This window comes from Monodon monoceros, unplaced genomic scaffold (genome assembly GCF_005190385.1).
Source record: "Monodon monoceros isolate NGI ecotype Baffin Bay Population unplaced genomic scaffold, NGI_Narwhal_1 Super_Scaffold_18, whole genome shotgun sequence".
In the NCBI taxonomy this organism is placed as follows: Eukaryota; Metazoa; Chordata; class Mammalia; order Artiodactyla; family Monodontidae; genus Monodon; species Monodon monoceros.
Window position 1 is genome coordinate 79720868 of NW_021703774.1, and position 26853 is coordinate 79747720.

General features: G+C 49.2%; 1 protein-coding gene across 1 annotated transcript in view; it reads right to left on the reverse strand.

Annotated features, from left to right (window-relative positions):
* Positions 1-2572: 2572 nt before the first annotated feature.
* Positions 2573-26853, reverse strand: part of VANGL1 (VANGL planar cell polarity protein 1) — a 47085-nt gene continuing 22804 nt past the window's right edge. The window contains exons 5-8 of the mRNA XM_029230689.1: positions 9899-10032; positions 8317-8449; positions 6890-7124; positions 2573-2899 (exon numbers count right to left, since the gene is read on the reverse strand). Of these exons, the coding sequence (XP_029086522.1) occupies positions 2639-2899; positions 6890-7124; positions 8317-8449; positions 9899-10032 (763 nt within the window). The 3' untranslated portion in view covers positions 2573-2638. The remainder of the gene's footprint in view (positions 2900-6889; positions 7125-8316; positions 8450-9898; positions 10033-26853) is intronic.

Below are 26853 nucleotides of genomic sequence, written 5' to 3' on the forward strand. Positions count from 1 at the left end.
AGACATACACTCCTCATTAAGTTTTTCTACTCCTTACTGTTTAACGTTCACATTTTAATAACAGGTTGAAAGTTATAGAAAATCTATAAACATTTCAGGCAAACAAAATCTTGTATTCTCTAATGTGAACTTATCTTCTAATTCTACTAGCCCAGGGCACAGTTTACTCCTTTTCAAAAGAAGAGCTTATTGACTGCAAGAACTGAAAAGAACTGTGTTCAATTGTATGATACAGCTTTTCTGAATACTTACATTTTTTAAAAAATGCCATTTACATTGTTCCCACTGCACCAGTAACTCAGGCTATGAAGAGTTTGCAAGTGCAAAGCCTTGATACAAAGATCCTGCATTTTATTACGTTGTTCTCTCGAAAAGGACTCAATACAAAGTCAGTGTAAAAAAATCAATATTCAATTTAAAACAGAAACAATAATTTCACAAAGTCTGACATTCTCCTATGCAAAGACTGGGAGAGAGATAAAAGAAATTCCTTAATTTAAACCTTTCTTCACCCTGCTGGGAAGGCAGGCACCAAAGCCATGAATCCAACTTAACCCCTTCTGGACTGGTAATTGAAGACAGGGTTGTAAGCACAGTGTTTTAGAATGCTGACGGATAGTGTCGTTATTAACCAGATGAATATACATGTATGGCACTTCTATTGCCGGGTTTCTGATGCTGCAGCCTCTGATACATTTAGTCTGGGACAGTATAACCTTTATGCAGCCAAAGTCTCTTATACATTCACCATCCCTTGCCCAGTCTCCCAAAATATATTCCTGAGAAAGACATCAAAAGGAACGTCCGGCTTGAAGGGACCTAAAGGCAAAACTAAGAAGAACAAAAGCACCATGGTTACATGGTATGTGTTTTACATAAACGGAAACCATGTAGTTAAATAGTATGTCTTGGCTTCACACCATACCGATTGGTTTCTCCTTCCTGCTTTTCCAACACATCTTCTTGTTGACCTGAAGGCTGTGGATTCAAGAACGCTGTTTACTTTTTCAGGTACAGGTGTGTGACAAATATCAAAAGCCAATTTTGGTTTAAGACAGTAATAACAAACACTGCACCACTTGTGGAATGCATAAACCAGAAAGGGTACATGCGAACACATACACAAAGAGCATTTGACAGTGTAATCCTTGGCTATAGCAAGGTGACTGGTTACCCTAAACACTGGGGAAAAGCGAGAGTGAACACTTTGCAAAGGTTTGCTGTGGATACAGGAAGGCAGATGCAGGAACTGAAGGCTGCTGCAGGGCTCTGCCCGTTGGCGCCTCCGCTCGCCTGGCCCGGCTGCTCCCCTGGGCCCGGGCCCAGGCAAGCCCACTGAAACCATCTAAGAAACAGACCAGGCTGGCATCATTCTGGATCACAAGCTCGGCTCCCTACTTTCCTTTCCCCAGATGCTGCAGCTTGCCCATTCCCTCTCCTCACTTAACTGCCAACTACGAGTGATTTAGCACCAGGGCCTAAAGGAGCCCCTGCACGGGTAGTAAGGGGCGGAGGTGATGAGCGCACAGTGACGGTGGTCAGAGTCAGGGGCTGGACGCCGCAGCTGTCCCTTGGCAAGACAGCTTGCTATGGAGCTTTGTGAGGACGTACCTCCAGGGAAATGGAGGCTCTGAGCTGAACTTGCCAGTCCCTGAGTCACAGCGTGGGTCTCCCCCTGGTGGGTGTGGAGCAGTGGCGGGGAGGGGCTCCTGCCGCAGCCTGAATGGGACATCCTAGCTGGCTGGCATGCCCTCCCTGGGACCTACCTGGGGGGTACTTCACCCTTCCCTACGTAAACAAACAATCCGTGGGGCGGACCTGAGGCTGTGCATGGAGCCCGAGGGCACACGTGAAGAGCCAGGTCCTGGGCGGCTCTGAAAGCTGGGCTCCCTGGCCGGGGCTGCCAGCCAGGTAGGGTGTGGTGTGTTTTGGGAGGGTGGGGGTGGGATGGAGCGGGGTCAGGTAGGCCATCACTGGGTTAGGAAAGAGCTACCTGCTCAAGCTGGTAGGCAAGCAGGTCAAAACCAGGGCAGGTAGATTCTCTCTTTGGGGAAAAAAATAAAATCATTAAGAGCTGTAAACTGACAGTGCACGTTTGTCGTTGTGACCTTTCTCTGCAGAACCTAAGGCAACAGAGAACAAAGACGAAGGCAGGCATTTCGTGAACGGCCCGTGGCTCCCGTGGTGCCGGATGTTTACATATACAAACACGTGTGGACATGTCCCGTCTGGTTCCCTGAAACAGGACAAAGACGTGTCCCCAGAGGCCCACGAGTGGGATGGCCAGAAGCCAGGGCAGGGCTGGGTGCTGGACGAAAGGCAGGGACGAGTCGTAAGGCGAGGTTCCCAAGAACCTCCAGCTCTGCTTTGGTTTGCAGCTGTCACAGAAACGCCAGGGAACGGCTTCTCGAGAGACGTCCCATCCCCAAGTCAGATGTCATCAGTCACTTTTTTCCAGGACGGACATCTTCTGCTTCCTTCCAAATAAAGTGCAGATGGTCAAAGGACCCTGGTCTCTCATCTGCCAGTTCAGTCAGCAATGAAGAATAATAAAAACAAAGATGCCCCTCTGGTATACATATATATCTCTCTATATATTCTTTTTTTTTTTTTTAATAAAGCCACAAATATAGAACTTTTAAACTGACGTCTCAGACTGTAAGCGAAGGACAAATTTGTGAGACTTGGGGTCTATGAACTCTTCCGAGAGCATGATGAATGGAATTTTCTTCACATTGACTACGAGGCTGAAGTCCAAGCATTTGAGGACAAAAACGAGTCCATCCCGCAGCCCGCTGGTCACGGCCTCATCACTGACGAGCCGCCACTGCATGGCGAGCCAGCGCTCCCGGTCGTACTGCAGCGTGGGACCCGTGCTGAGGTACCGCTCGAGGAAGGCCTGCAAGGACAAGCGGAGATGCTATTAGGGAGGGAGCACCCGCTCCAGGCGGTGCTGCTGGGGGCTGCCTGCTCTCACTCCTGGGAAAACATGTCCTCCCAACAAACCAGGATGGCCCCACAGATCACACCCAATTCCATCAGGACTGCCCCACAGAGTCCCTGATGGGGAGGGAAGGCTCCCCTACTTTCTCACTCTCCAACCAGAGGGTGCCAACGGTGGTAAGCAGAGACGCGAGGAAGGCAGGGTGGCTGGTACCCACGTCTGCCCAGAAGCCGTGGCTGAGGCACCAGCCGCCTCTAAGGGCCTGGGTCCCATGGCCCAGGCCACGGCTTGTACCTGTTCATAGGTCAGCCTCCTCCCATCCCGAGAGCTCCTCGGGGCAAGTGCCAAGCACGGAAAAGCACTCTGGGAATGTGAGCAGAAGAAATACAGGGATATACCTGCACACACAAAAACGCATGCTCTGCCCTTACTGCTGTGTGCCTCTGGATGAGCCGTTTAACCTCTCTGTGGGTGGAGGAGATGACAGCGCTAATGCACAGGGCTGCTGTGAGGACGAAGTGGTTGACTCTAACCGTCTCACGGTGCAAGGTTGTTTTATGGGGGATGGGGTGTGCACGTGGCAAGTCCGGGGGATGGCCGGGCCCCACGTCCACCTCCCTCTCTCTCGGCTCTAGCAGGGCTGAGCTCCGTGGGTTCCTCGACATTCCCCTCGACATGTGCTGTTCCTCCTGCTGGATGTCGTCCTTCAGCAAACTCCTCCTGGCCCTTTAAATCTTCTCACACCACTCCCTGAACCTCTCAGACAGGCGAACATGTCCTCCTTTAAGGGCCTCTAATCATGGCATGACTCCCGTGTGACATTTTACTTTCTGAACAATTACTGCCAACTTGCTTGTCTGAGGCCTATACTAAACTATACTTTCCTGGAAGGCAGGAACTATTTTTTTTTTTTTTTTTTGCAGTACGTGGGCCTCTCACTGCTGTGGCCTATCCTGTTGCAGAGCACAGGCTCCGGACGCGCAGGCTCAGCGGCCATGGCTTACGGGCCCAGCCGCTCCGCAGCACGTGGGATCTTCCCGGACCAGGGCACGAACCCGTGTCCCCTGCATCGGCAGGCGGACTCTCAATCACTGCGCCACCAGGGGAGCCCGGGAACTATTTTTTAAATTCGGATTTTCCATGTGCCTGGCATATGCTGGGGGGCTCAACAGCGTGTGTGTTACATCAATAAATACATCGATTTAGCTTTGAGAAAGCAGAAGAAAGAATGAGCCAGGGATCCAGATAGAAAATATTAGGATAAAACATTCTGGTCCTAAACACAGGTCACAGATGGTTTCTAAGTGGTATCCTCCAACCACACCTCACTGCTGCTGCCAGGTACATTATTTCTCATCTATAAGCATATATTCTAAGGCAGAAGGGAGAGTTGTGCCTCTACCACAACACTCACTCATATAAAAATAACTCCTATGTGGGCAATTCCTGGCGGCCCAATGGTTAGGACTCAGCGCTTTCACTGCTGGGGCCCAGGTTCAATCCCTGATTGGGGAATTAAGACCCTGCAAGCCACGAGGCATGGCCAAAAAAAAAAAAAAAATACAACTCTTATGAATCATAAGGAAAAGCAGCAGCTCAACAGTTAGATAAATGAAATTAATAAGACAATTTATAAAAGAATAGAAAATTAAGACATGAAAAGATGTTCTATCACATTAATAGTTAAATATGACTTCAAATAATAAAAATCTATTTCCCTCCTCTTAGATGGGCAATGATCAAAAAGAATGGTAACACCCAATGCTGGCAAGGGTAAGGGGGAAATAAACGGTCTCATATCCTAAAGGCAAAAGTGTAAAACAGTAACACCTCTTAGAAGGACAATTTGGCAGGATCTGTACCTTTGATCCAGCTGTTCCTCTACTAGAAATTTATCCTTCAGAAATACTTGCATAAATGTACAAACACATATGTAAAAAAGAGATATTCACTGCAACACTGTTTAGACCAGGGATTGGCAAACTTTTCTTTAAATATAAATATTTTTGGTGTTGCAAAGGCACACACTGTCACAACTACTCAACTCTGCTGTAGTAGAGAGAAAGCAGCTGTAGACAATCTGTAAACAAAAGGGTGTAGCTGTGTCCCAATAAAACGCGATTAACAAAAACCACCAACCCCTGGTTTAGACTAACGAAAGATCTTAATCCAAATGTGCATCAGTAGGCAATCCATTAAACAAACCATGGTATTCAGTGGAATAAGACACAGCTATTACAGGGAATGAGTCAGATCTGTGTAACGGAGATTGCGAAGTACTGACATGGAAATATAGCCAAGAGACAGCTTTAAGTGAAAAAAGCAAGTGTCCAAACTTTACCTATATGGTATGAGATCCCATTTCTGTTTTTCTTTTTTTTTTTTTTTTTTTTTATCCATTTCTGCTTTAAAAACACACACACACAAACACCTGAAAGAATATACCCCTACTCTTTATATCAGTAAGAACTGTCTGGGTTAGGGGAATGAAAACTTCGCTTTGTACATTATACTTTTCTTTAACGTTCAGATTTTTATACAAAGATTATTAGTTTTAATTCAGAAAAGTATACTTTTTTTTAAATGAAAAAGAAAGCAACCAGGAAACTTAAAAAAAAAGAAAACCACCTTGAAAAAGGAAAACCACCACTTCCATTCTATGTGGTACGAGCTATCACTTTGCACATGCAGACATATGGTACTCACTCGTAACCACAGCGTTCAAAGCTTTTTGCATTCTGTTGTTTGTAAATATTCTAACGAAGATTCTTCCATGTTTTAACAGGTGAGACACTGTACTATGTAAGCCACTGTTCTATTTTTAACTCCAGTTTGGAGTTAATACAGGTTATTTTGCAAAAATCACGTGCATATATATTCATGAGTATAGCTGACTGTGCTGAGTACTTTTTCTAGGAGAGGGATTAGTGAGTCAAAGAATATGGGAAACATTATGGCTTCTTAATGAATATTTCCATATTGCTTTTCTAAGGATCGTTACTGGTTAGTGACAATGCAACCAGCAGTTGTATATTACAAGGCAATGTATGAACACAGGTCCTTATACTAATAATATCACTACCATGTGTTATATGTGTACTACAGGCAAGCTCATTTACTTTCTACCTCATGATTTACATGTCATGCTGCCATATTTAATATAATTCTCATACAACAATCCTATCAGGTAGATACTATTATTATCCCCATTTTATAAAAGAGGAAACAAGTGAAGAGTAACTTAGGCAAAGTCACAAACCAATTAGGTGGTGGAGCCAGGATCTGAACCCACTTCTGTTTGAAGAGAGGTCCTTTGCTGAACCCTTCCTTCTACTTTGCCTCCTTGGCCACAGCCCTCTATTAGATGCATGGTTGTTTCTTGTAACAGCCCCAAAAGTGTGCTCATGTCATAATCCCAGAGAGCATTCAGTAGAACTAACCCCCTAAGAGCCAAAACACCAAAGTGATGGCACGTTTTCTCTGGTTGATAATAATGGCTACTTATTTGGTCCTTATATTATGACAGACGCTGTTTTAAGCACTTCATAAGAACGGACTCTCTTAGTTCTCATGACAACCCAATGAGGTAGATATTAGTATTATCCCCAATTTACAGACTAGCAAACTGAGGCACAGAGCCATTAGGCTCTTGGCCCAAGGTTTCCCACTAGTTGGTGGAGGTGCCAGGTTACAGTGAGTCAACTTGGCCCCAGAATCCGCAGAGTAACCTAAACTACTACCTGGACTGTCTCTAAGTGAAAGTCTTTCCTCTGCTTGAATCTAGAGGCCTTCAAAGGCACATTTTTAAAACGACGGTATCAAAACAACATAAAATAAGTGAGAATCATTAATTCTTATTAGTTGGTGCTTTAGAGAAGCCTTTGATTTTATCATTCCTGGTAATACCCTAAAATGGGACTTTCCAAGCTCGGTGACAAGTCGCACCTTTGGGGTCATGCTGTTGGTGATGCAGAAGGCCAGGTGCTGCAGGATGCTCTCCATGCTGTGGTAGTGCTGCTGCCGGGTGGTGCGCAGGTACTTCTGCAGAGCCCGGGCCATGGAGGGGAAGATGGCCTGGGCGGCCTCCCTGGGGTCCATCACCTCCCCTGGGGCTTTCTGCTGCTCCTCAGCCTGGAGACGCTGGATGTGGATGAAGGCCTCCTCCACTGCAACCACCAGCCTGCAGGCGATGAAACACAGCAGTCAGGACCGTGGTGCAGGGCTTGAGAACAGAGTCACACTGAATGTGGGATGACTCCTCCCAGTCTGCCACCAGCTCACCCAAGGCTCCAGTCCTTAGCTGACACTCCAGATGGTTGGGAGAGGAGGGAAGGGGAAAGGAAGGCAAAGGCAAAAATAATACGTGGAATGGGGGCTCCAGGGTGAGGAGGAAGGAGGCTGGGGTTCGGAGATGACTTCTGTTCTCAATTCTGCCACTAATTTACTTGGGAGACTCAGTTCAGTCCCTTTCATCTTTACAATGAAGGGTTAGATGAAAAGAGTTTTAAGGCCCCTCAGACTCTGGCTACAAAAGGCTCTGCTTGCACTGAGAGGTGGCTGGTGGTGTGGAAGCAGCCTTACAGAGAGCCAGAGCTGTATCCCCGGATCCAGCTGCCCATACCAGCAGCCCCTGGGAGAAAAGAAGGAAGGGGCCCAGCACACATGATGAAAACCATCTCTGTCCACTTTGGCTAATGTGATCAGATCTTGAAAATCAGCAAGAGCCTGGGGATATAGGGCGGGCCACTCAAAATGCGGGCTGCGGGCCAGCAGCTTCATTGTCAGTTGGGAATTTTAAAGAAATGCAAATTCTTGGGTGGGCCCCGCTCTAGACCTGAAAAGTTAAGTATCCGTTGCGGGTAGGGCCCAGAAGCTGAGATCTGTGTTTTAACAAGTCCTCCTGGTGATGCTTTTGAATGCTAAAGTTTGAGAAACACTGGAGCGAGATTCTCTCCAAAGGCCCAAGCAGGTCATGTTTATAAACTGAAATTTCATTCTGGTTAAAAAAAAAAGTCTTACAGAGAACAGACTGTGGGTTGCCAAGGGGGAGGGGGTTGGGGGAGGGAAGGAGTGGGAGTTTGGGATTAGCAGATGCAAGCTGTTATATACATAAGATGGATAAACAACAAGATCCTGCTGTATAGCACAGGGAACTATATTCAATACCCTGTGATGAACCATAATGGAAAAGAATACGAAAAAGAATGTATGGATATGTATAACTGAGTCACTTTGCTGTATAGCAGAAATGAACACAACATTGTAAATCAACTACACTTCGATAAAATAAATTTTTGAAAAAGAATGTTAGTATGCCATTCAAAAGAAAAGTGTGTTACAGGCATGCTAGTTTTGGGGGGTGGGCAGTGTACCTTGCTCTCCGCTTCTTCACCCGCCGTTCATGTTCCGCCTCCTCATAATACAACTCGTTGTGGCTCGAGTCCCTGCGCCGAGCAGCTGCGGCGATCATTGCCCGGGACTGACCAGTGGCGTTATTACTGGGGCCTTTGGGGGAAAGGACGATGGAGGAAGGACAGTTTTAATGCCTTGGGGCTGCGAAACAGAGCAGAAAACTAGTCCACAGTCTGTCAGTACCGTCTGCCCATCCCCTGTGAAGCACATACACAAATCCCCAAAGTAACTTCCCAGAAGGGTGAACAGGACCCCTGCTCTGCGTTCAAAATGCTCACAAGAAGAAGGATATCTCCCAAAACCCCAACTTGATGAGTGGAAATGGAAAAAGAACTCCGAAGGAGATGAAGAATGCTTGACAATTAAAATGCTGGCCAAAAATAGCACAGACTGTGCTGAAGACGTTACTTACCATCTGTTACATAAAGTTCCATTTTGGCCGTAGGGGCAGCTGGAACATTCATTTCAGCGACAAGACAATGGGAGAGGATGAGAGGGATGGGGGGAACAGGACAGAGGAAAAAGAGAGTCAATGGCCAAGGAGACATTAACCACACACGTGCTGGAGGGTCATGGTAGCCACAACTTTTACAGAAAATACCCATGCTTGGGGTCTTGCAAAATGTCATGTTTATTAATACACACCTAGAACTCCTGGTCTCGTTCCCCTGACCGTGGACTGCCTTAACTTTTTAGAAGGACAAGGCAGACTGTACGCTTTCTTACGTAGCATCTACTTAATGGCCTGGCTTGCTAGTGGGATTCTGCACTAGGTTTGTGAAATTTACCAGCCCTTTAGGATTCACAAGCGACTGCACATCTCATAGAGCCAAAAACAAAAAAAGGGGGAGGATATTGTCACTAAAACTGACACCGCCTATAAATCACTCGACTTGTTAACAATATGATCCTCTTCTAGGTTTTGCAAAGCTCTTGCCCTGACCCAAGGTACCTGGCAAGAAATGACACCGTGTCCTGTTTCTTGCACTTAACCATCTGATAGCCCGAAACACAGCTCTGATGTCCCCAGCCTGGCCTCCGGCCTCCAGCCACCCACTCAACTCTGGTTCTCAGCCAGGACTGACAAATGCCTGTAAGAATCTCACCAGAGGCCTGAATTATAGACTTAATGGATTGGGGTAGCTGAATCTTTGGTAATTTATCCAAATTTTGAAAAGCAGCCTTTTCCTATGAGCTTTCAATGTAAGATGTTCACAACAGGAGGCAGGAAACCCACATCACTCCTGTTTCATGTAGTTTTCATAAAATCCTCAAATGAATGAATCTCCCACATATGCAGACTATCAATCAACATTTCTCTAAAAATATCTTTGTCGGGAAAAAAAAAAAAAAAAGGAAAGGAAAGAAAGGAAGAAAAGACAAAAGAAAAAGAAAAAAGGAAAAATTGTTCTGAAATGAGAATGTACCATAAAGGCAGACCCTGAGAGGGGTAGAACCAAATGGAACATACAGTTTAATCTAAGTACTGGGTTGGCCAACTGCTCCCTGCGCCCACCAGAGACACCACTTCAAGGCACGTACCATCTACGTTGTAGACTTTCAGCCCGGCCATGTGCTTGGCTGCTCGGAATTTGGAGGCTGTTAGGAGGTTGGGGTTATAGATGGTGAAATCTTTATAGTAATTTTCCAGAACCACCAATGCTGCTCGCTGGATACTGAGAAAAGAAGGCAAAATTAATGCAGTTTTTCCAAGCAGGTTCTATGTGAAAAAAATACTCTTTTGGAGTCAGGTAAAATAACGGATCACCAAGGATAACCGCACATAGAAGGCTCCTGGGTTTCACCACATCTTTTGTCTCCAGGACAAGAATTTGCAGATGAAACTTAAGTCCCATCGTTCAGTGGCTTCTGTGCCTTCCCCCAGGCTACATCATTAGCCGCATCCCGTCTAGCCAATAGGCGAGAAAGGAATGTTATACCTTCTAATTTAGATTTGCTTAGGCTACACAGAACGTTCCTCGTTTTCTCAGTTTACAGAAGAGCAAACTGAGGACCCCAAAAAGGTCAAGGACTTACAGATGGCTGCAGAGCTACTGAGTGAGACAACAAAGTGTAGATTCAAGTTTGTCAGGTCCTAGAGCAGTGTTTCTACCTACACCTCATTGCCCCTGATGGAAGGAATGTAGGGTTTTCAGTTTTCTGTAGGTCAAAACAACACCCACACAGGGCAAAGTGCACTGGAAAAATACTGGCTGCAAACACTAGTTAATCCTGATTCCTACTCTTCATCCCATCCATCCCAGGCCAGCGAGAGCTCCCTCTTTCAGAGGAAACAAGATCCTTTTCCCTGAGCCCCCTGAGGCCTCAGCTGAGACCTCACTCTTTCTCGGTCTACAAGGCCTCCTGCTCCGTGGGTTGCTGTTTCCAGTCCTCCGCAGGGGTGTGTTAAGAGGACTCCACTTGCCAGTGTCCTGAGATCTCTAACCTGTCACCAGCTTGGCCACTCTGAGAGCAGGAGAGGAGCAGAGAAGAGGTAGCAGGGTGGGTGAAGGGGGCACCCATACTCAGTACTGGTCGCAAAAGAACATGCTCTTGGGCACAGATACAGGACACTTACCACTTCAAAGAGTGACCTGTAATAACACAGTCAGGGATTTTACATACCTCATCTAATTTGACCCTCACAATCATTCAAGGGAAGAAAACCAAGGCCCAAAAATCTATGACCTGCAAACAGGACACATCTACCAAACAGCAGAGCTGGAACTCCAATCTGTTCCTTCTCCCAGATGTGTGGCCACTGTAGGACAGTGTACGTATGCACTGACCTCTCCAGGTCTCTTAGATGTTCACCAACCACCAGTATGCTAAACTCCTCATAGTTATTTGTATCTTGCCCTTTATATTTTTCTTCTTGTTTCCCTGCTAAGTAGGTGAGCTTATAAGGATTATTTACGATAGCCTGGGCACCAGGATAGGGCTGCCTTCAATTCCTGGATGACCACACTGCCTTCTACAGCTCTCCGAGTGGCTCAGGGTTCTTCACACCAAGACAAGACTGCCCCTAACCCATCAGCTTGACACTCTGCCAACCCAGTCCTCAGCTCCCCTTGGGGCTGTGCCCCCAGAGTTTAACATGGAGTCGAAAAACAATCTAGAAGTCACTCAGCTAATCTCCTTGAGAGCAGAGTCATGGCAATGCTTTCTTACTCATATCCCCACAGTGCCTCGATCCGTGATCCGCATTCAGTTGGGGCTTAGTATCAACCTAGATATGCACACTCATGCAGGGCTGGGGAAATCTGGGAAGACCAACTTCCAATAACAGAAGTATAAGATTCCTAAGAGCAAATCCACATTCAAAAGCCCTAGTCATTTAGTCTTCCAGTCGCCCACTCACCACTCTCATATTTAAGAACCTATGTCAGCCAAGCTCTGGGAATGCAAAGATAGGGTGGGAGGAGCTTCTCCTTGCCGGCGTTATGTGGAACAGAAGCTCTGTGACCACGAACTGGAATACACAGGGGCTGAGGAAGCGCAGAGGAGGGCTTCTAAGCACCTAGGACTTGGGTAGGCATAAGAGCAACTTCCTGAGGAAGTGAAGTGGCCCTTGAGTTGAGGTCTGTGTCTCATAGATCTTTGTGAAGAAGTCCTCTTGGCTTCCAGACACCCTGCCCGGCGGATCCCCGGCTCAGCATGGCCAGCCTCGGCTCTGTCCCTGTGTCCGTGACATTCTCCCACGGGCGGGGCACGTGCTGCTTCTCCACCTCCTGCTCCATCCTGAGGCTGACGGTGGCCTCTGCCTGCTGCTCGCTGATCACACACGAACACTCCCTCCTACGCACCTCCACCCGCCTGCCCAGGCACTGCTTTTCCAAAGTCTCTGGGCTTCTTGGAGATGAGAAGCCCCTCTACACAGAAGGAGGTCTGTTCATGAGCACAGACTTGCCGCACGCAGGCTACTTCATCCCAGGCTCCTGTGCTGACACGGACACATCTCAAGGGGCCTGGATTCCAGCAGAGAAGTATTTCCCTGATCAAGATTTAAAACTTAAAAAGGCAACTCAGAGGTTATGCTCAGGCCCATCTTCAAAGCAAACCCTCTTGTGGTTGTGGGGTTTGGCTTTTCTGTTCAGCCAGCCCGCAAGGAGGGGCCCAGGGCACCACACTACCTCAGCCGGGGCCTGCAAGGCAGAGAGGGAACGGCTGGACCGGAGCCTGGCGGCCCTGTTTCCCAACCTCTCTACCCCCAAAGCCACCATGCTGCCCAGAGAAGGGGTGTCTGTCCACACCCAGCTCTGGCAGGAGCCTTGCTCTCCAAACTGGGCAAGTCCACAGTCAGCATTACGCCAGAGCCCTGGGCGGCCTGGGGAGGGCTCAAGGACTGGACAGGAGCCTCCCCAGGCTCGGGAGCCTTTGCTCAGAAAACCAAACAAGGGGCAGGGCTCGGGTGATGTTTTCTTCCTTCAGCCCCGTCTCAACAGAGAGGCACCAGAAAGCCCCAGAATCAGCTGTGGACCTGCCCGCCTCCACAGGCTGACAAGCTAACACAGGAGCTAAAAAAAAAAAAAAAAAAAAAAAGTTTTTGCGATACGCGGGCCTCTCACTGCTGTGGCCTCTCCTGTTGCGGAGCACAGGCTCCGGACGCGCAGGCTCAGCGGCCATGGCTCACGGGCCCAGCCGCTCCGCGGCACGCGGGATCCTCCCGGACCGGGGCACGAACCCGTGTCCCCTGCATCGGCAGGCGGACTCTCAACCACTGCGCCACCAGGGAAATCCCTCTTCACCTTTTTGAAGAGAGCAGACTGTAATATATGATGTAAGTCTTGTTGGTGAGTCAGGGTGATCACCAGCCCCAATTAGGTACCGGGCTGTGCTTCGTATGTATCAGAGGGGAGTGTCAGAGCCCTTAGGAGACCGGGGCTCCTCCTGGTGCCCATGCTGCAGTCACCTTGAGTACTCACAGCCGTTTCTTCTCATTCTTCACCATGTTCTCTCTCACTACTGGCTACCGAAGTCATTCCTAGCTGCTGTCAACCTAGCTGCCTCAGGCAATGATCCTCTGTTCTTGTACATCTTCAACCTTGGTATAGAGAAAATGGGCTTTGCGGCACCGGAGTGAGGCGCTCTGCTCGGGCTAAGTGATATCCACTCCAGTACGGCAGTCCGATGTTGATTTCAATCCCAAGTCTAAGGGCTTTCTCATTTCTGTTCTGGCTCCTGATTCATGCTCTGGACTGGCTGAGTTTGTTAGATAACTTCAGGAGAAAAGAAATCTACAACTACTATATCATTTGGCATCTACTGAGGGGACACCACCCTGCAGGGCACCCTAGCATCAGCCTAAGTTATGGCTCCACAATGCCAGGATGCAGGAGCACCCCTGTCCTCAGCCAGTGTTGGGGTTCGGAAGCCCCCTGCCTCTGCTCCTTGGCATCTTCCAAATATGGCATCTCACAGGGCCAAAGCAGGGCTGATTTCTTTCAGGAAGCCTTTTCCAACCCTCCGGTCCCCACTGACCTGTCAGGGGAGTCACACGGGCAAGGCTCGCTCTCTAACAAGCCCCGGGAAAGTCCCCCATGCACAGGGACACCTGCGGTGGCTTCCCCATGGTGCACGGTACTTGTTGGCTCAACCTGCACATTTAGGAAACCCTAGTAATTGCCACAGGTATAGGATCAGTTCTGAGCATGTATTTCATAAAACGATGGAGTTTCAGAGGCACAGGGGCCTCAGAGATGAACAAAAGCAAACCCTTCAACTAGCCCCAGTCTCCGGACCAGACTGCCTCTGGGGAAGGAGGGAGGCAAGAACAACTGAGCTGGTGAGAAATTTGCTGCCTCTCTTATGACTACCACAGTCATAGACAAAAGACAGTAACCTGACTAAATGATCCTCATGCAGAAACCCGGTATACAGGCAGGCGGAGCCTGATGTCCAGACTGATTGTGGACACGGCCACACCAAAAACCCATGAAAGGAGCACTTTCCCAAGATACGGAACTCTGAGCTCAATAATTACACCCTCCCAGGGAAATGCCCCTTTTCACAGACCACATATATTTGTGGAAAACAGCGCATGGATACGCATAGCTCATAACAGAAATTCACTTGAGACCTGCACATAAAAACACAAGTATAGGAATCCCAGATACGCCTAGAAAAGGAAAACATGGATGATGGACTAGCCATGATCAGGACCAGAAGAAGTTGATGCTGTTCCCAGTGGGAAAGTAACCCCCTCAACTCTACTTGGTCCAAACTTGAGCTCGTGGATGAGACAGGGCAGCAATGGATCAGCACAAATGTCTGAGGGAATTCAACAGCCACGGCTGAATCTGAAACTCACCCTTGACCACGTTGCCTTACTGGTCTATTTTCTTTTCAGGACAAAGAGGGTGCAATGTGAAATGCTATGTCTAATCAGCTACAAAACATCTTCCAGGGTCAGTGACAACTGTCATACAAAACTACCATGGCAATGGAGGCGAGGGCTCACCCTCGTGCTACATTTCTAAAACACATTTGGAGAGAAGCACCTCTGAACACAGTTCAAATTTTAGTTCATAAAACTCTGAAAGGCATGTCTTTGAAAAATAAATTCTGAAAAACAAAACCAAACTAATGCCCTACGTATCTGTACCCCCACAGCCTCTCCACTCTCTCTGACTGTGGGTTTAGGGTGCACGCTGTACATGGTGCAGGCTCAGGGCTCAGAGAGCATGACCCTTGACTCTTCCATTTATTCTCTGACCTTGAACGAGTTAACTCACTTCTCCAAAGCTCAGATTCTTCATCTGTAAGATGAGAATATAACAACACAGAAAATCCTGCTATAACACGGTAAGTGGGCTTCAAAAGAGTCAACTGTATAAATGTATTACTAAAAGGTTAATGAAGTGACCTGGGCCAGCCCGGTGCAGGTAGCTGGTCAGAAAATCTAGTGACAGACTGCAAGACCCAAATATACAGGTTTGGGCTGAGGTCTGGAGTCACCCGTGGTAGTTGTCTCATGAGCTTAAATGTTAATGGGGACAATTCCAAATTCAATGACTTTCTGAGACTTCAACAGTTGGCACTGAGGCCAGGAAAAATACTGGAGACTCAGGAGTCCATCCTCCACTTTCCTATTTCCCAAGGAGAAGCTGCCTGCCTGGTTTAGGTTTTTGTTAAAGATTAAATGAGGTAATATATTTTAAAGTGCCTGACCCAAAGCAAATGGCTTATGAATGGTAGCACCGTGAGCTTACGCATCTGTGTTTGTTGGGGAGGCCAATCTGTCCCCTATGTGTACCTGTACTGCCCTCCCCACCAAGGGCTACCACGAGGGCACTACTACAGGAAGTGAGCCAGGACCATTGCTTTCCTTAGGGACTTAGACCATAAAGTCATGCTACTCTCTGTTTTTATGCAGTATTTGCTGCCAACTCTCAGCCTCCTGAAAAATCAAACCTGTAGCTACCGAGAGGCACCTGTGGTACAAAAAGTAGAAAAAGCACTGCCTTGGAGTCAGAAGGCCTGGATTCCTGCTACTCTGTAAACCATATAAGTTACTTCCCCTTTCTGGGCCCTGTCTCTTGGCTGATGATAGAGAGGGAATACCAACTACTGCATTTGGTTGTCGAGAAGAGCAAATGAAATACTGCCGGCGAAAACATTTATAAACTTACAGGATTATACAAATATAAAATAGTATCATATTACTAACGAGTCTGAGCATTTTGTAGCAAGGGATGGGGTTGGTTGTTGGCTAAGATATTCACACAGTTCCTGGACATAAAAGCATGACCCAATCTCCACATATATATATATATATATATATATATATATATATATGTATTTTTTTAAATTTATTTTATTTTTGGCTGTGTTGGGTCTTCGTTGCTGCGCACGGGCTCTTTGGTTGCGGCAAGCAGGGGCTACTCTTCGTTGCGATGTGCAGGCTTCTCACTGGGTGGCTTCTCTTGTTGCAGAGCATGGGCTCTAGGCGTGTGGGCTTCAGTCGTTGTGGCACACAGGCTCAGTAGTTGTGGCTTGCGGGCTCTAGAGCGCAGGCTCAGTAGTTGTGGCACACGGGCTTGGCTGCCCCGTGGCATGTGGGATCTTCCCGGACCAGGGCTCGAACCTGAGTCCCCTGCATCGGCAGGCGGATTCTTAACCGCTGTGCCACCAGGGAAGTCCCTCCACTTATGTTAAATCAGAAAACATTCAGCCTCTGCTTGAAAAGAAAATATGCTCTCACTTTGTACTGAAATGACCTTATTTTCAGTTCTACCCATTGGTCCACCCACAGCTTCCTTCCGCACCCAAGCCCCTCTTTCTTGTGAAAGCCCATCATGTACTTGAAGAAAACAACTGTGGACATAAACCTCCTCCCTTTTAACCTTCCTATTTTGCAGATAAGGGCCCCGAGGCCTAAAAAAGTATGTGCACACCACCCCGCCCCCCCCCAAACAGAGTTGTTTATTTCCTATTCATTCATTTTCCTCGGATCTGATTGTGGCTTCTGCAATTAAACTAAGCACATGCTATTAAAATCAGAAATATTAAGGCTGGAAGAGCTCACCCAGTCAGAGGCCTCACATTCCGCAGCTTTAAGTTCTCCCAGAGCAGGGAGAAAAGGTGAGATAGGGCCAGGTGGGGAAGCCTTGTTCAGGTTTTAGCCACTTCTTTTCAAATGTTAATTGAGCCCTTGAGCTCTGTCAACAAAAACAGCTTTCCCACTGTGTGAAAAATGAGCGAGCATTTCCTACATGTCAAAGCCCCACATAAACACTAGCTAGCCGCCTTTATTCTGACGGCCTGGGTATGTGCTGACAGGAAAGCTCTGGAGAGACCGTGTGCTGGTCACAGGATGAAATCTGCAAAGGCCCCCCTTCAGGGTTAGTGTTCATTATCCTGCCAGTCAACTAAGGATGCCAACATTCAGAAAGATTCTAATGACCAGCCTTGACCACTCCATCCAAAGGCAAGTAGGAATTAGGAGCACCCGCTAAGTCCTGCTAAGTCCCAAGTGCTGGGATGGATGTGCATGACACCTCAAGGGGCTCAGACTCCCGTCGGTGACAACCACCCAAACAGGGAAGTACAGCTGAGTGACCTGGGGGCCAAGACAGAGCATGTGAGTGGGGGTGGGGAGTTTCAGGTGAAGATCCAAAGTGGAGGCAAAGCTGAGTCTCAAAAGATGAATGATGGTCACACCATGTGGACGACAGCCTATAAAGCCAATTCCAGGCAGAGGAAGCAACGTAGGCAGACACAGGCTGGTGTTCAACAATCCACCTAAACGGCTATAACAAGAGCAATGGGGTCACAGTCCTGAGTCCAGGACAGCTCTGAGAACCCTGATGGGATGGGTTGAAGAGCATCTCCCCAAAATCTGCATCTACCCAGAAACTCCGAATGTGACCTTATTGGTCTTTGCAGATGTAATTACAATTAGTTAGTAAGATAAGGTCATACTGGTGTCTATATAAGAAGAAAATAGGACACACAGAGAAGGCCGTGTGATGATGGAGCTGAGACTGGAGGGATGCAGCTACAACCCAAGGAGCCCCAAGGATTGCAGGCAGTGGCCAGAAGCAAGGAGGAGCAAGGGAGGGCTCTTCCCTGGTGCAGAGGGAACACGGCCCTGCCAACACCTAGATTTCAGACTTCTTTGCGGTACGCGGGCCTCTCGCTGTTGCGGCCTCTCCCGTTGCGGAGCACAGGCTCCGGACGCGCAGGCTCAGCGGCCATGGCTCACGGACCCAGCTGCTCTGCGGCATGAGGGATCTTCCTGGACCGGGGCACGAACCCGTGTCCCCTGCATCGGCAGGTGGACTCTCAACCACTGCACCACCAGGGAAGCCCTAGATTTCAGACTTCTAACCTTCAAAACTCAGAAAATTGGTTCAAGTCACTCAGTTTGTGGTCCTTTGCCAGCAGCTGCAGGAAGAGAATACACTTGTATTTAGGGAAAGCAGGATGGAGGCAGGTAGAGGGCAAGGCTGAGCTAAGGTTAGGTGGCCGAGGCGCTGCATGAATGGCAAAGGGGAGAGGGTGAGGAGAGAGGACGAGGGAGGGAAAGGTCGGTGGGGGCATGGGGGGTAGCAGAGAGGGTGAGCCAGCTGAGAAGACCCAGAGGACAACGGCCGTAAAGGAGCCTGGGTACCACGGCCACCGCATCTCTTGCTCTTTAAGGCATGCCTACCCAGTAGGTGAATTTTAGGCTGGAACCCAGGTCTTTGAGACAACTTGAAAATGCAGGATCCAAAATGAAAGTTGACTCAGCTTCTTGGGAAAATTCCCACCCTGGGAGAGAGCTTGATGCCCTCGGTTTCACCTGACTGCTACTTCTCCCCAGGAGAGTCAACAAGGGTTACATCTTCCTGAATGTGTGGGCTTCACTGCTCCCTGGACTTGGAGATAAACTGACTTTGTGACCAAGAGTCAGGAGCATTTGCAGTAACATTCGTGTGAGTCCCAGAGATGCACATATAATTAGCCTCTGAACGTTGCTGCCACCTCCTCTGCTGAGAACCGGACACACGAGTGTTCATACCTCCTGGCCCTCCTGTCCTTCAATCAAAATGTTTGTCTCACAGCTGCGTTGGGGGCAGTAGCTTACACAAGTCCTGCACAGATAACAGGCAGTGATCACCTGGGAACCTGAGGTCAGGGAGTGGCAAAAACTGGAATCAGCTCCTGTTTACTGACAGGTCTGGTTAGGATGCAGGAAGATCTGGGAGAACGGCAGGATGTTCTGGGACCTTCTCCTGACAGACCGGGGCGGGGGGGGGGGGGGACACACGTGGCTGCCTGAGATCTTGAGATGCGAGGCCCATCCTGAGAGGGGACAGTGGCCAGCGTCCCTGTCCTGCTGGGGAGGCCCATGGAGGCCCTTCTCCAGGCCACATGGATTCTCCAGGGACCCAGGTGTGCCGGTTCCTCAGCTTCAGCGACCAAGTTCTCTGAATCGAGATTCGAAAACTGGCAGGTGTCCCTGGACGAGGCTTTGAACACCAGCTGCAGACAAGCGCTGCAGGGGATCCCCATTGAAAGATAGCAAACAGAGACCAGAAGCCGCATAGTCCTATGGGGGAAGGAGGTGAAATGTGCTGTCTGGCGGGGCACACAGGGTACTTCTCCAAGCCCTCTGGTGTCCCGCTTTAAGTTCCTGCTAAGAAAGTGTAACCTGGGAAACACCCTCTCTAATAAAACAAGCAAAGTCACACTGGGAGGAGACCACGTTGCCAGCACCAGGAGTCTGTGAGCACAGAAGTGGCCAACAGCTACATACAACGCCCTGGTCCTCCTGGTCGCAGCAACTGAACAACGAGAGGTGTGTCATTCCTCTAGGCTGCAACACGGAGAGACCACCGGGTGGTTCTGAGCGTGCTGACGACACTGATGAGAAAGCCCTCACCTAGGGGATGATCCAGTCATAGCTGGCTGTCCCATAACAGAAAGATGCTGGCAGACCCCTTGCGCTGGGAGGACCTACGAGATGTGCTTCCCCTCAAGTGGCAGGCTTGGCTATGGCCACATCTCCCCAGAGAGCTCGCAGCCCACTTCCAGGCCAGGGCACAGGCCCCTCCCACAGGATCCAACCTGGGCTGCACCTGCCATGCCTGCAATGGGAAATCGGCCTTCCAAGCTTTAAATCACTGAGCTAAATCACACCAGATAAACATCAAAGACGACCACCTGTTCTGGGTGCCTTGAAAAGCAGATTTAGATCAGGACCAAGAGCAGCCCCAGACCCACCCAAGATGCTCGGCTGGCCTGCTCTTATCCAGCCTCACCTTCTCTTGACACCGGTACCTCTGGCCCTGGGAGGAACGGCAGGCACCCAAATGGAGAGGTCTGGAGGCCAAGGGCAACCAGTCTAGCCAACGGATCTCTGCTCACAGAGACCAAGCGAGGCCAATACGGGGCAGGACAGGGAAAGGGGACCCTGTTCACTTGCCCTCTTGAGTGTTAATGTACCACACACACTGAACCAAATCACACCCATCAATCCATGCGGGAGCGTGCAGAAAGCCAGGCAGGCCGAGGGGCGAGTCCTTGGGAAAACAGACCACACACCACTCCAGTGCGGATCCACCACCCGCCGCCAGGGGCGGGGGTGTGGGGATGGCACCATGGAAACCAGGTTCACGTCCAGGGCTCCGTCCCGTACTCTCCGCCTCGGAGAGAGGATCTGTGGGCAGACGCCGTGCAAGGGCAGCCTTCCCAGCTGTGGCTGCTGCCAGTAGGCAGCTGAGCAAACACAGGCCCGCAGTGTCCGGCACCTTCCACTCTCATTAAAGCCACTTTTAACAGGCACCACGGGGCCAAACCACAAACGGCAGCTCTGAGCCCGCCTTCGAAATTCTCCCACAGGAGAGCAGAGCCTGAGCAAAACTCTGCACACGCTACTCTTTAGCTCTTACTCATTTTCATCCTTTGTTTCCTTAGGGAGTGGGGGTGGGGACTGCTAATATCTTTACTGAAAAGCAGCTACGCAAGAAGACACATTTCCAAAACTGAGACTGCATGGGAAACCATGATCATAAAAAACATGAACCAAGACCTTTGGCGGTCATTTTAAAACACGCCCTCACTTCACAGGCGATGGAGTCAGGCCCTCCCGCGACAGTTGGTGCCGGTCTTGAACGTGGGAGGGAGGGGCCCACAGCCCAGCGTGACAGCCAAGCCTGATCAGTGGGGTAATCACCAGCTTTGATATCATTTGACCCAGAATCACAGATGCAAGATTTCCAGTGGAGCTGGATATATCCTGGCGTTACTGGAGTAACCTTAACCTCCCCAGGAGACTCTCCTTTTCTCACTTCTAACTAGAAAACCAAAGTGCCATCGAGAGAAACAAGGCCCCCACTCAAGCTGGGAAGAGGCAGGCGAGAGCTGGAGAGAGGACAATAGGAGCTCTGTTTCATGGGGTTAAGCTCTGCTCATTGATCCGTGGTTTCCTGGGGCTTTAGGGTCAAAGGTCACCAGGGTGCCTAACGTTCCTGTCTTAGCTCGGGCTGCCATAACAAAATACCAGAGACTGAGGGGTTTAAACAACAGAAGTGACTTTTCCTACAGTTCTGGAGCCTAGAAGTCCAAGCTCAAGGTCTGGCCAACTCAGTTTCTGCTGAGGACTCTCTCCCTGGCTTGCAGACGGCTGCCTTCTCACTGTGCCCTCACATGGTATTTCCCCAGTGCGTGTGCACCAGGGGAGAGAGCGTGCAGGCAAGCTCTCTGGTGTCTCTCCTTCTAAGGCCACTAATTTTAGAAGATCTATGAACTCCCTTAACCTTAATTACTTCTTTAGAGGTCCTATATCCAAACATCGCCACACTGGGGTTTAGAGTTTCAACCAATGAATTTGGGGGTAACATTCCACCTCTGGTTCCCTCAAAATTCATGTCCTTCCTGCAAAACATAATCCCACCAAGTTCTTTGCCATTTTATTATAAAGGTCACCTTTTCTCCATCATCCAATAACATGTTCCTTGTTTCCTCATTTCTAGCTATGAATTTTTCAAGGAACACATTCAGTCTGTATTAGTTCCTTTTCAACACAATGCTACAATCATACATGATCATAAATTTCCACTGTTTGAAAAGCAATCTAAGAATCATTTCTTCTAAAGCATGGTTGGTTCTGTGATCAGTAATCAGAACTTTGATTAAATGGTCCACAGTCAATGCCAATTTGTAAGATACTTTTAGTCTCAATGCACGAAGCATTGAGTTAAAAAACCTGCTGGCTGAATTAGGTACAGTGGAGCTTCGGCAATATGAATATCTTACAGAATGGGTCACTGTGAATAGACAAGTTTCCCAGAGGACTGAGATGAGAGTTAAATCTGCTTTTGTGGTTTCTGTCCTTGCTGATGACTACCAGCTATCACCCTCCATTGATGTTCATGTACCTCCTTATAGCAGCTCTTTCCCTGACTTGAAATATGTTACTTCTGGACTCTTGGAGACCTCAAAGTCAATAATTAAATTTTTTAGAGCTATAAGAATATATGCAGGCTCTGAGAATGAGGGCCTGAGGCTGTTGTGGGAGCCTGCCACACAGTGAACCCCAATGAACCAATGCTTCCAATATCCCCCACCTGGTGCAGTCTTTGCCCCTTAAATCTGGGCTGGGGCTCTGACTTGCTCTTAGAAGAGGATGCAGTGCAAGTAGTAGTGGGCGAGTTCCAGGCCTAAGCCTTAAAAGAGAGCTTAGAGAGCTCTGCTTGTGTGTTCTTAGGAGCCCTGAGAAGTTGTCTAGCTACACTAATGAAGACACTACTCCCCCAGAGGGAAGGCCCTCTGGGGAAGGAGAGAACCACAGAATACCTTGGACAAGAAAGCAGCGAAATCCCAGCGGATTCACCACATGACTGCACCGGGACCACTGGCCAGACCAGCCAAAGAACCTCCCAGCTGAGCCCAGCCCACAGAACTATGAGAAATGATAATAATGTTGCCCTAACTACTAAGTTTTGGGGTGGTTTTAACAGCCATAGTTAAAAGAGGTCTTCTTCGGCAGGGGGCCCCAACCCCCCGGCCACGGACCAGTAGCGGTCCTCGGCCTGTTAGGAACCGGGCCGCACAGCAGGAGGTGAGCAGCGGACGAACGAGCAAAGCTTCATCTGCCGCTCCCCATCGCTCGCATTACCTCCTGACCCACCCCCCCCACCCCCACCACCGCTCACATCCGTGGAAAAATTGTCTTCCATGAAACCGGTCCCTGGTGCCAAAAAGGTTGGGGACTGCTATTCTTCAGGACATGTGACAAACAGAAAGTTAAAAATGTTTGACCAGGGGACTTCCCTGGTGGCGCAGTGGTTAAGAATCTGCCTGCCAACGCAGGGGACACGGGTTCGAGCTCTGGTCCGGGAAGATCCCACATGCCACAGAGCAACTCAGCCCATGTGCCACAACTACTGAGCCTGCGCTCTAGAGCCCGCGAGCCACAACTACTGAGCCCGCGCGCCACAACTACTGAAGCCTGTGTGCCTAGAGCCCGTGCTCCACAAGAGGAGCCACCACAACAGGAAGCCCCTGCACTGCAACAAAGACTAGCCCCCGCTCGCCGCAACTAGAGAAAGCCCGCGGGCAGCAATGAAGACCCAACGCAGCCAAAAATAAACTAAGAAAAAAAAGTTTGACCAGACAAAGGTTCAAACCTACTTACTACTGTGGTTATAAGGCAAAGGCTTTGTTTGCTGAGCAACTGAATAAAAGAACCAATGGAGCTAAGGAACGACCGTAGAGTGGGTGCCAGCCATCTCTGACAATCCTCTTCACACCCTCCTCTCCAGCCCTGAAGCTATGATTTAAATGAGATAGAATAAGGTGTACAAAAATATCTAGCACCCAGCCTGGTTCATGGTAAGCGCTCAAAAAATGCTTACAAGTCCACTCATGCATTCTTAAAGCAGTGATATGAACATGAACACATCTGTTCAGGGGCACCATGGTGAAACGGTTAAGATCATTCTGGAACCAGCCTGGGCTCAGATCCTGGCTCCCACAATTACAAACTGTGTGGCCATAGACAACCTACATAACTCCTCCAAGCCTCAGTTTCCTCACCTGAAAATGAGGGTAACAGTGCCTACCTCACAGGATTGCCGTGATGATTCAATGAGTTACATGTTAAGCGCGTAGAAGGTGCCTGGCACACGTTAAGGTCTATGTCAGTGTTAACTGGTAAGGTTTCCATTGTTGTTGCTTTGCTCTGCATCTTGGATTCAGTCAGTCAATTACGCTGGCTGCTATGCTCCAATATTTACAGGATTTACCTTTAAAGATTTCAAAACTGAGAAATCATTAATGAGGATCATTAAATGTCATTTTAAGTCTCTTTCTTCTTCTGGGTTTCTCCCCAGATACAGTCAGATCAAAACCTAGTGCTTGGTGAAATCCTGGAAAAGTTAGCAACTCATTGCGAGAACTCGGCCAAGAAAAGTGACACGTGAGGTATGTGTGGAGAATGACGAACCCAATGTGCCAAGACCCCAGGATGCTGTGGAGAACGCGGGGACGGGGCGTGATGCACAGGAAGGCGCTGGTTCCTTGCGGTCTCAAGCAGGTCCCTGAACCTATGGCTCGGGGCCCTCAGTGGTAAAGGGGCGACACCACTACAGCACCTGCCCCCACCCCTGACAGCAGCGAGGAGGGGAAAGGGAGACATCCCTAAGGAGCCCTGGTAATCCCTACGGCACTGGGCAAAGGTTAGGATGTATCTTAATCTCCTTTGGGGTCTCACTTTGTACAACTGGAACCTTTTACATTTCTGAAAGTTTTCAAATAAGCCCAAACTCCCATTCCTGCCAACAAGCAAGGTTCCTGCAAGTACCTTTCATGAGAGCTAAGGAGAAACATATTTTAAGACACTAAAGAATAGATATTTTTCTGACTATTCTCAAAAATAGCTCAGTTGACTTTATAAAATCACCTTTGAAAACAAAACAACAAAAGAACTCACCATCGCTCTGCATCTCAGCCCAGTAGGCCGCTGCTCCGGGGAGGGCCTTACATAACGGGAGAGTAGACTGGCCTGATTCTGGGAGGGTCTGGGGATGACCTGCTATTCTGATCCCCGGGACCTGCTTTGTGTCTATTCCAATTCCCCCTTCCCTCCTGTTTCGACACTTTACAAAAGGGCTTAGAAGTTCTATTTCTGATCCAGTGACTCTTCCAGCCACCGATGGATTTAGACCAGATTTAGCCCAAGGCTCGGCGGGTGACAGGCCCACAGGGGCCAGCAGGGAGAGATGGATCCCGAGCCCACCCCAGATCTCGCAGCCTGGCTGTCGCATGGGTGGCTGGCCCTGCCCGAGGGCTCTGGGAGTAAGGTCACCTCTCCTTCCCTGGCCATCTTTCCACCCCACAACCAGGGTCTCCATGTGAGGGGCAAGAGGGGCCTTATGAAGGCAGTAGAGGAGGAGAACAAATGGTCCTGCAGAGGGGCTGGAAGGAAGATATGGGGCCACCCCCGGGCCGCCTTCCGTCTCCCTGGGGAGCTAGGGTGAGTGGCTTCAGGGATAGCAAGTTAAGGACTAGGCAGCTGTTTGGTCACGGTGAGGACAACCCCGAGAGGTCCGCGGCAAGCCCTGGGCCACACAGCACTGTGGGCCCTGCGTCTCCTGCCCAGGTCTACGTCTGGCTGGCGCAGCCATGTGGTGAGGAACCGGGACGACCCACAATTTTCTGAACATACCGTGGCACACTGCCCTGGGGCTGTTTTGTGTGTCCCCTCCCCACCTCCACCCTGATCCAGCACGCAGAGCAAGCAGTCCTAGAGGGAGGAGGGACACGGGAGCCCACGGAGGGAGTCAGCCCCACTGCCTGGACTACCTAAAGTGGGAAGACTCCCTTCCCTTTTCCACCTCTGCAGGTGGGATCCACACAACTAGAGCTGAGCCAAAACACAAAACCACGGCAGGCCTCGCTACGGGCCAGTGTATTAACTACTTACATTTACAGAGTCCCAAATGTCACTCATCTCTCTGTGACCAGAGCTGGATTTCTCTCCACCCTCCTGACCTTTAGCAAAACCTGTCCAATCCTGAGATAGATGTGTGGCCGGGCTTTATCTCCGTCACTGCCTGAAGTCCACCCCATCCTCCTGTGTTCCCGTCGCCCATTCCAAGGCCAGTGTCTGCAACTGTGCACTGCACAGTGTGGCACTGGTCCCCCTCCCAGGAGTTCCGGGATACAGCTTTGGAGGCAGCCACCCTGTGTCAATGGAGCCCCCAGGTCCGGGCTCTGTACGCAGCAGACGTTTAATACAAGTCTGCTGGTCATTCTCCCATGTAAAATATGGGGAAAGAAAGCTGCCTGAGATGAATAAGCAGCAGAGACTTACTTGCCTTCACAGCCCCTCTGGCATCTGCAAAGGACTCAATACATCTGATTTTGCTGCGTAGAGCCTGTGAATCAGATGCCGATTCCCTCCAAGGATCGGTCAAAGTGGCACAGGCCTTGAATGCTAAACCACCCAGTCCTCAGGCGGTACATCTGAGCCAGAAGAATGAAAGAAGATTCGTGCCAACACCGAGATGGTTCGGCAGTATCACTGACTCCAAACCGGGGTTGGGTCACCTCCCCGGGCCCCAGCCAAAAATATGACAAAGCCCACTGTTCTGATCTCCACTAAGGTGCCCTTGCCATCTTGGCTGCTTTGCAGTATCACAGCAGTAATAGCTACAACCAACAAAGTGCTTACCATACGCCAAGCAGGTTACACACGTCGACATACATGTTGATGCAGAGGAGGGAGGAGAGCCCTAGGAGAGGACAATGTCACACATCCCAGGTCATTCTCTCATCCGGTAACCATCTGAGTGCCAACCATGTGCTATGCTCTAGGCCAGGCACTGAAGATGCAAAGAAGAGTAAGACACAGCACCTGTCCTCAGGGAGCCCACAGTTTGTGGAAGAAAACACAGAAAAATAGGCCAATGACACCAAGTGAGAGATGCCATAATGGGGGCATTAACTTAGGTCTGGCTTCATGGCGTCTAGTGGATCCTGAACAAAGCTAGTCATGTTCTTTTGTA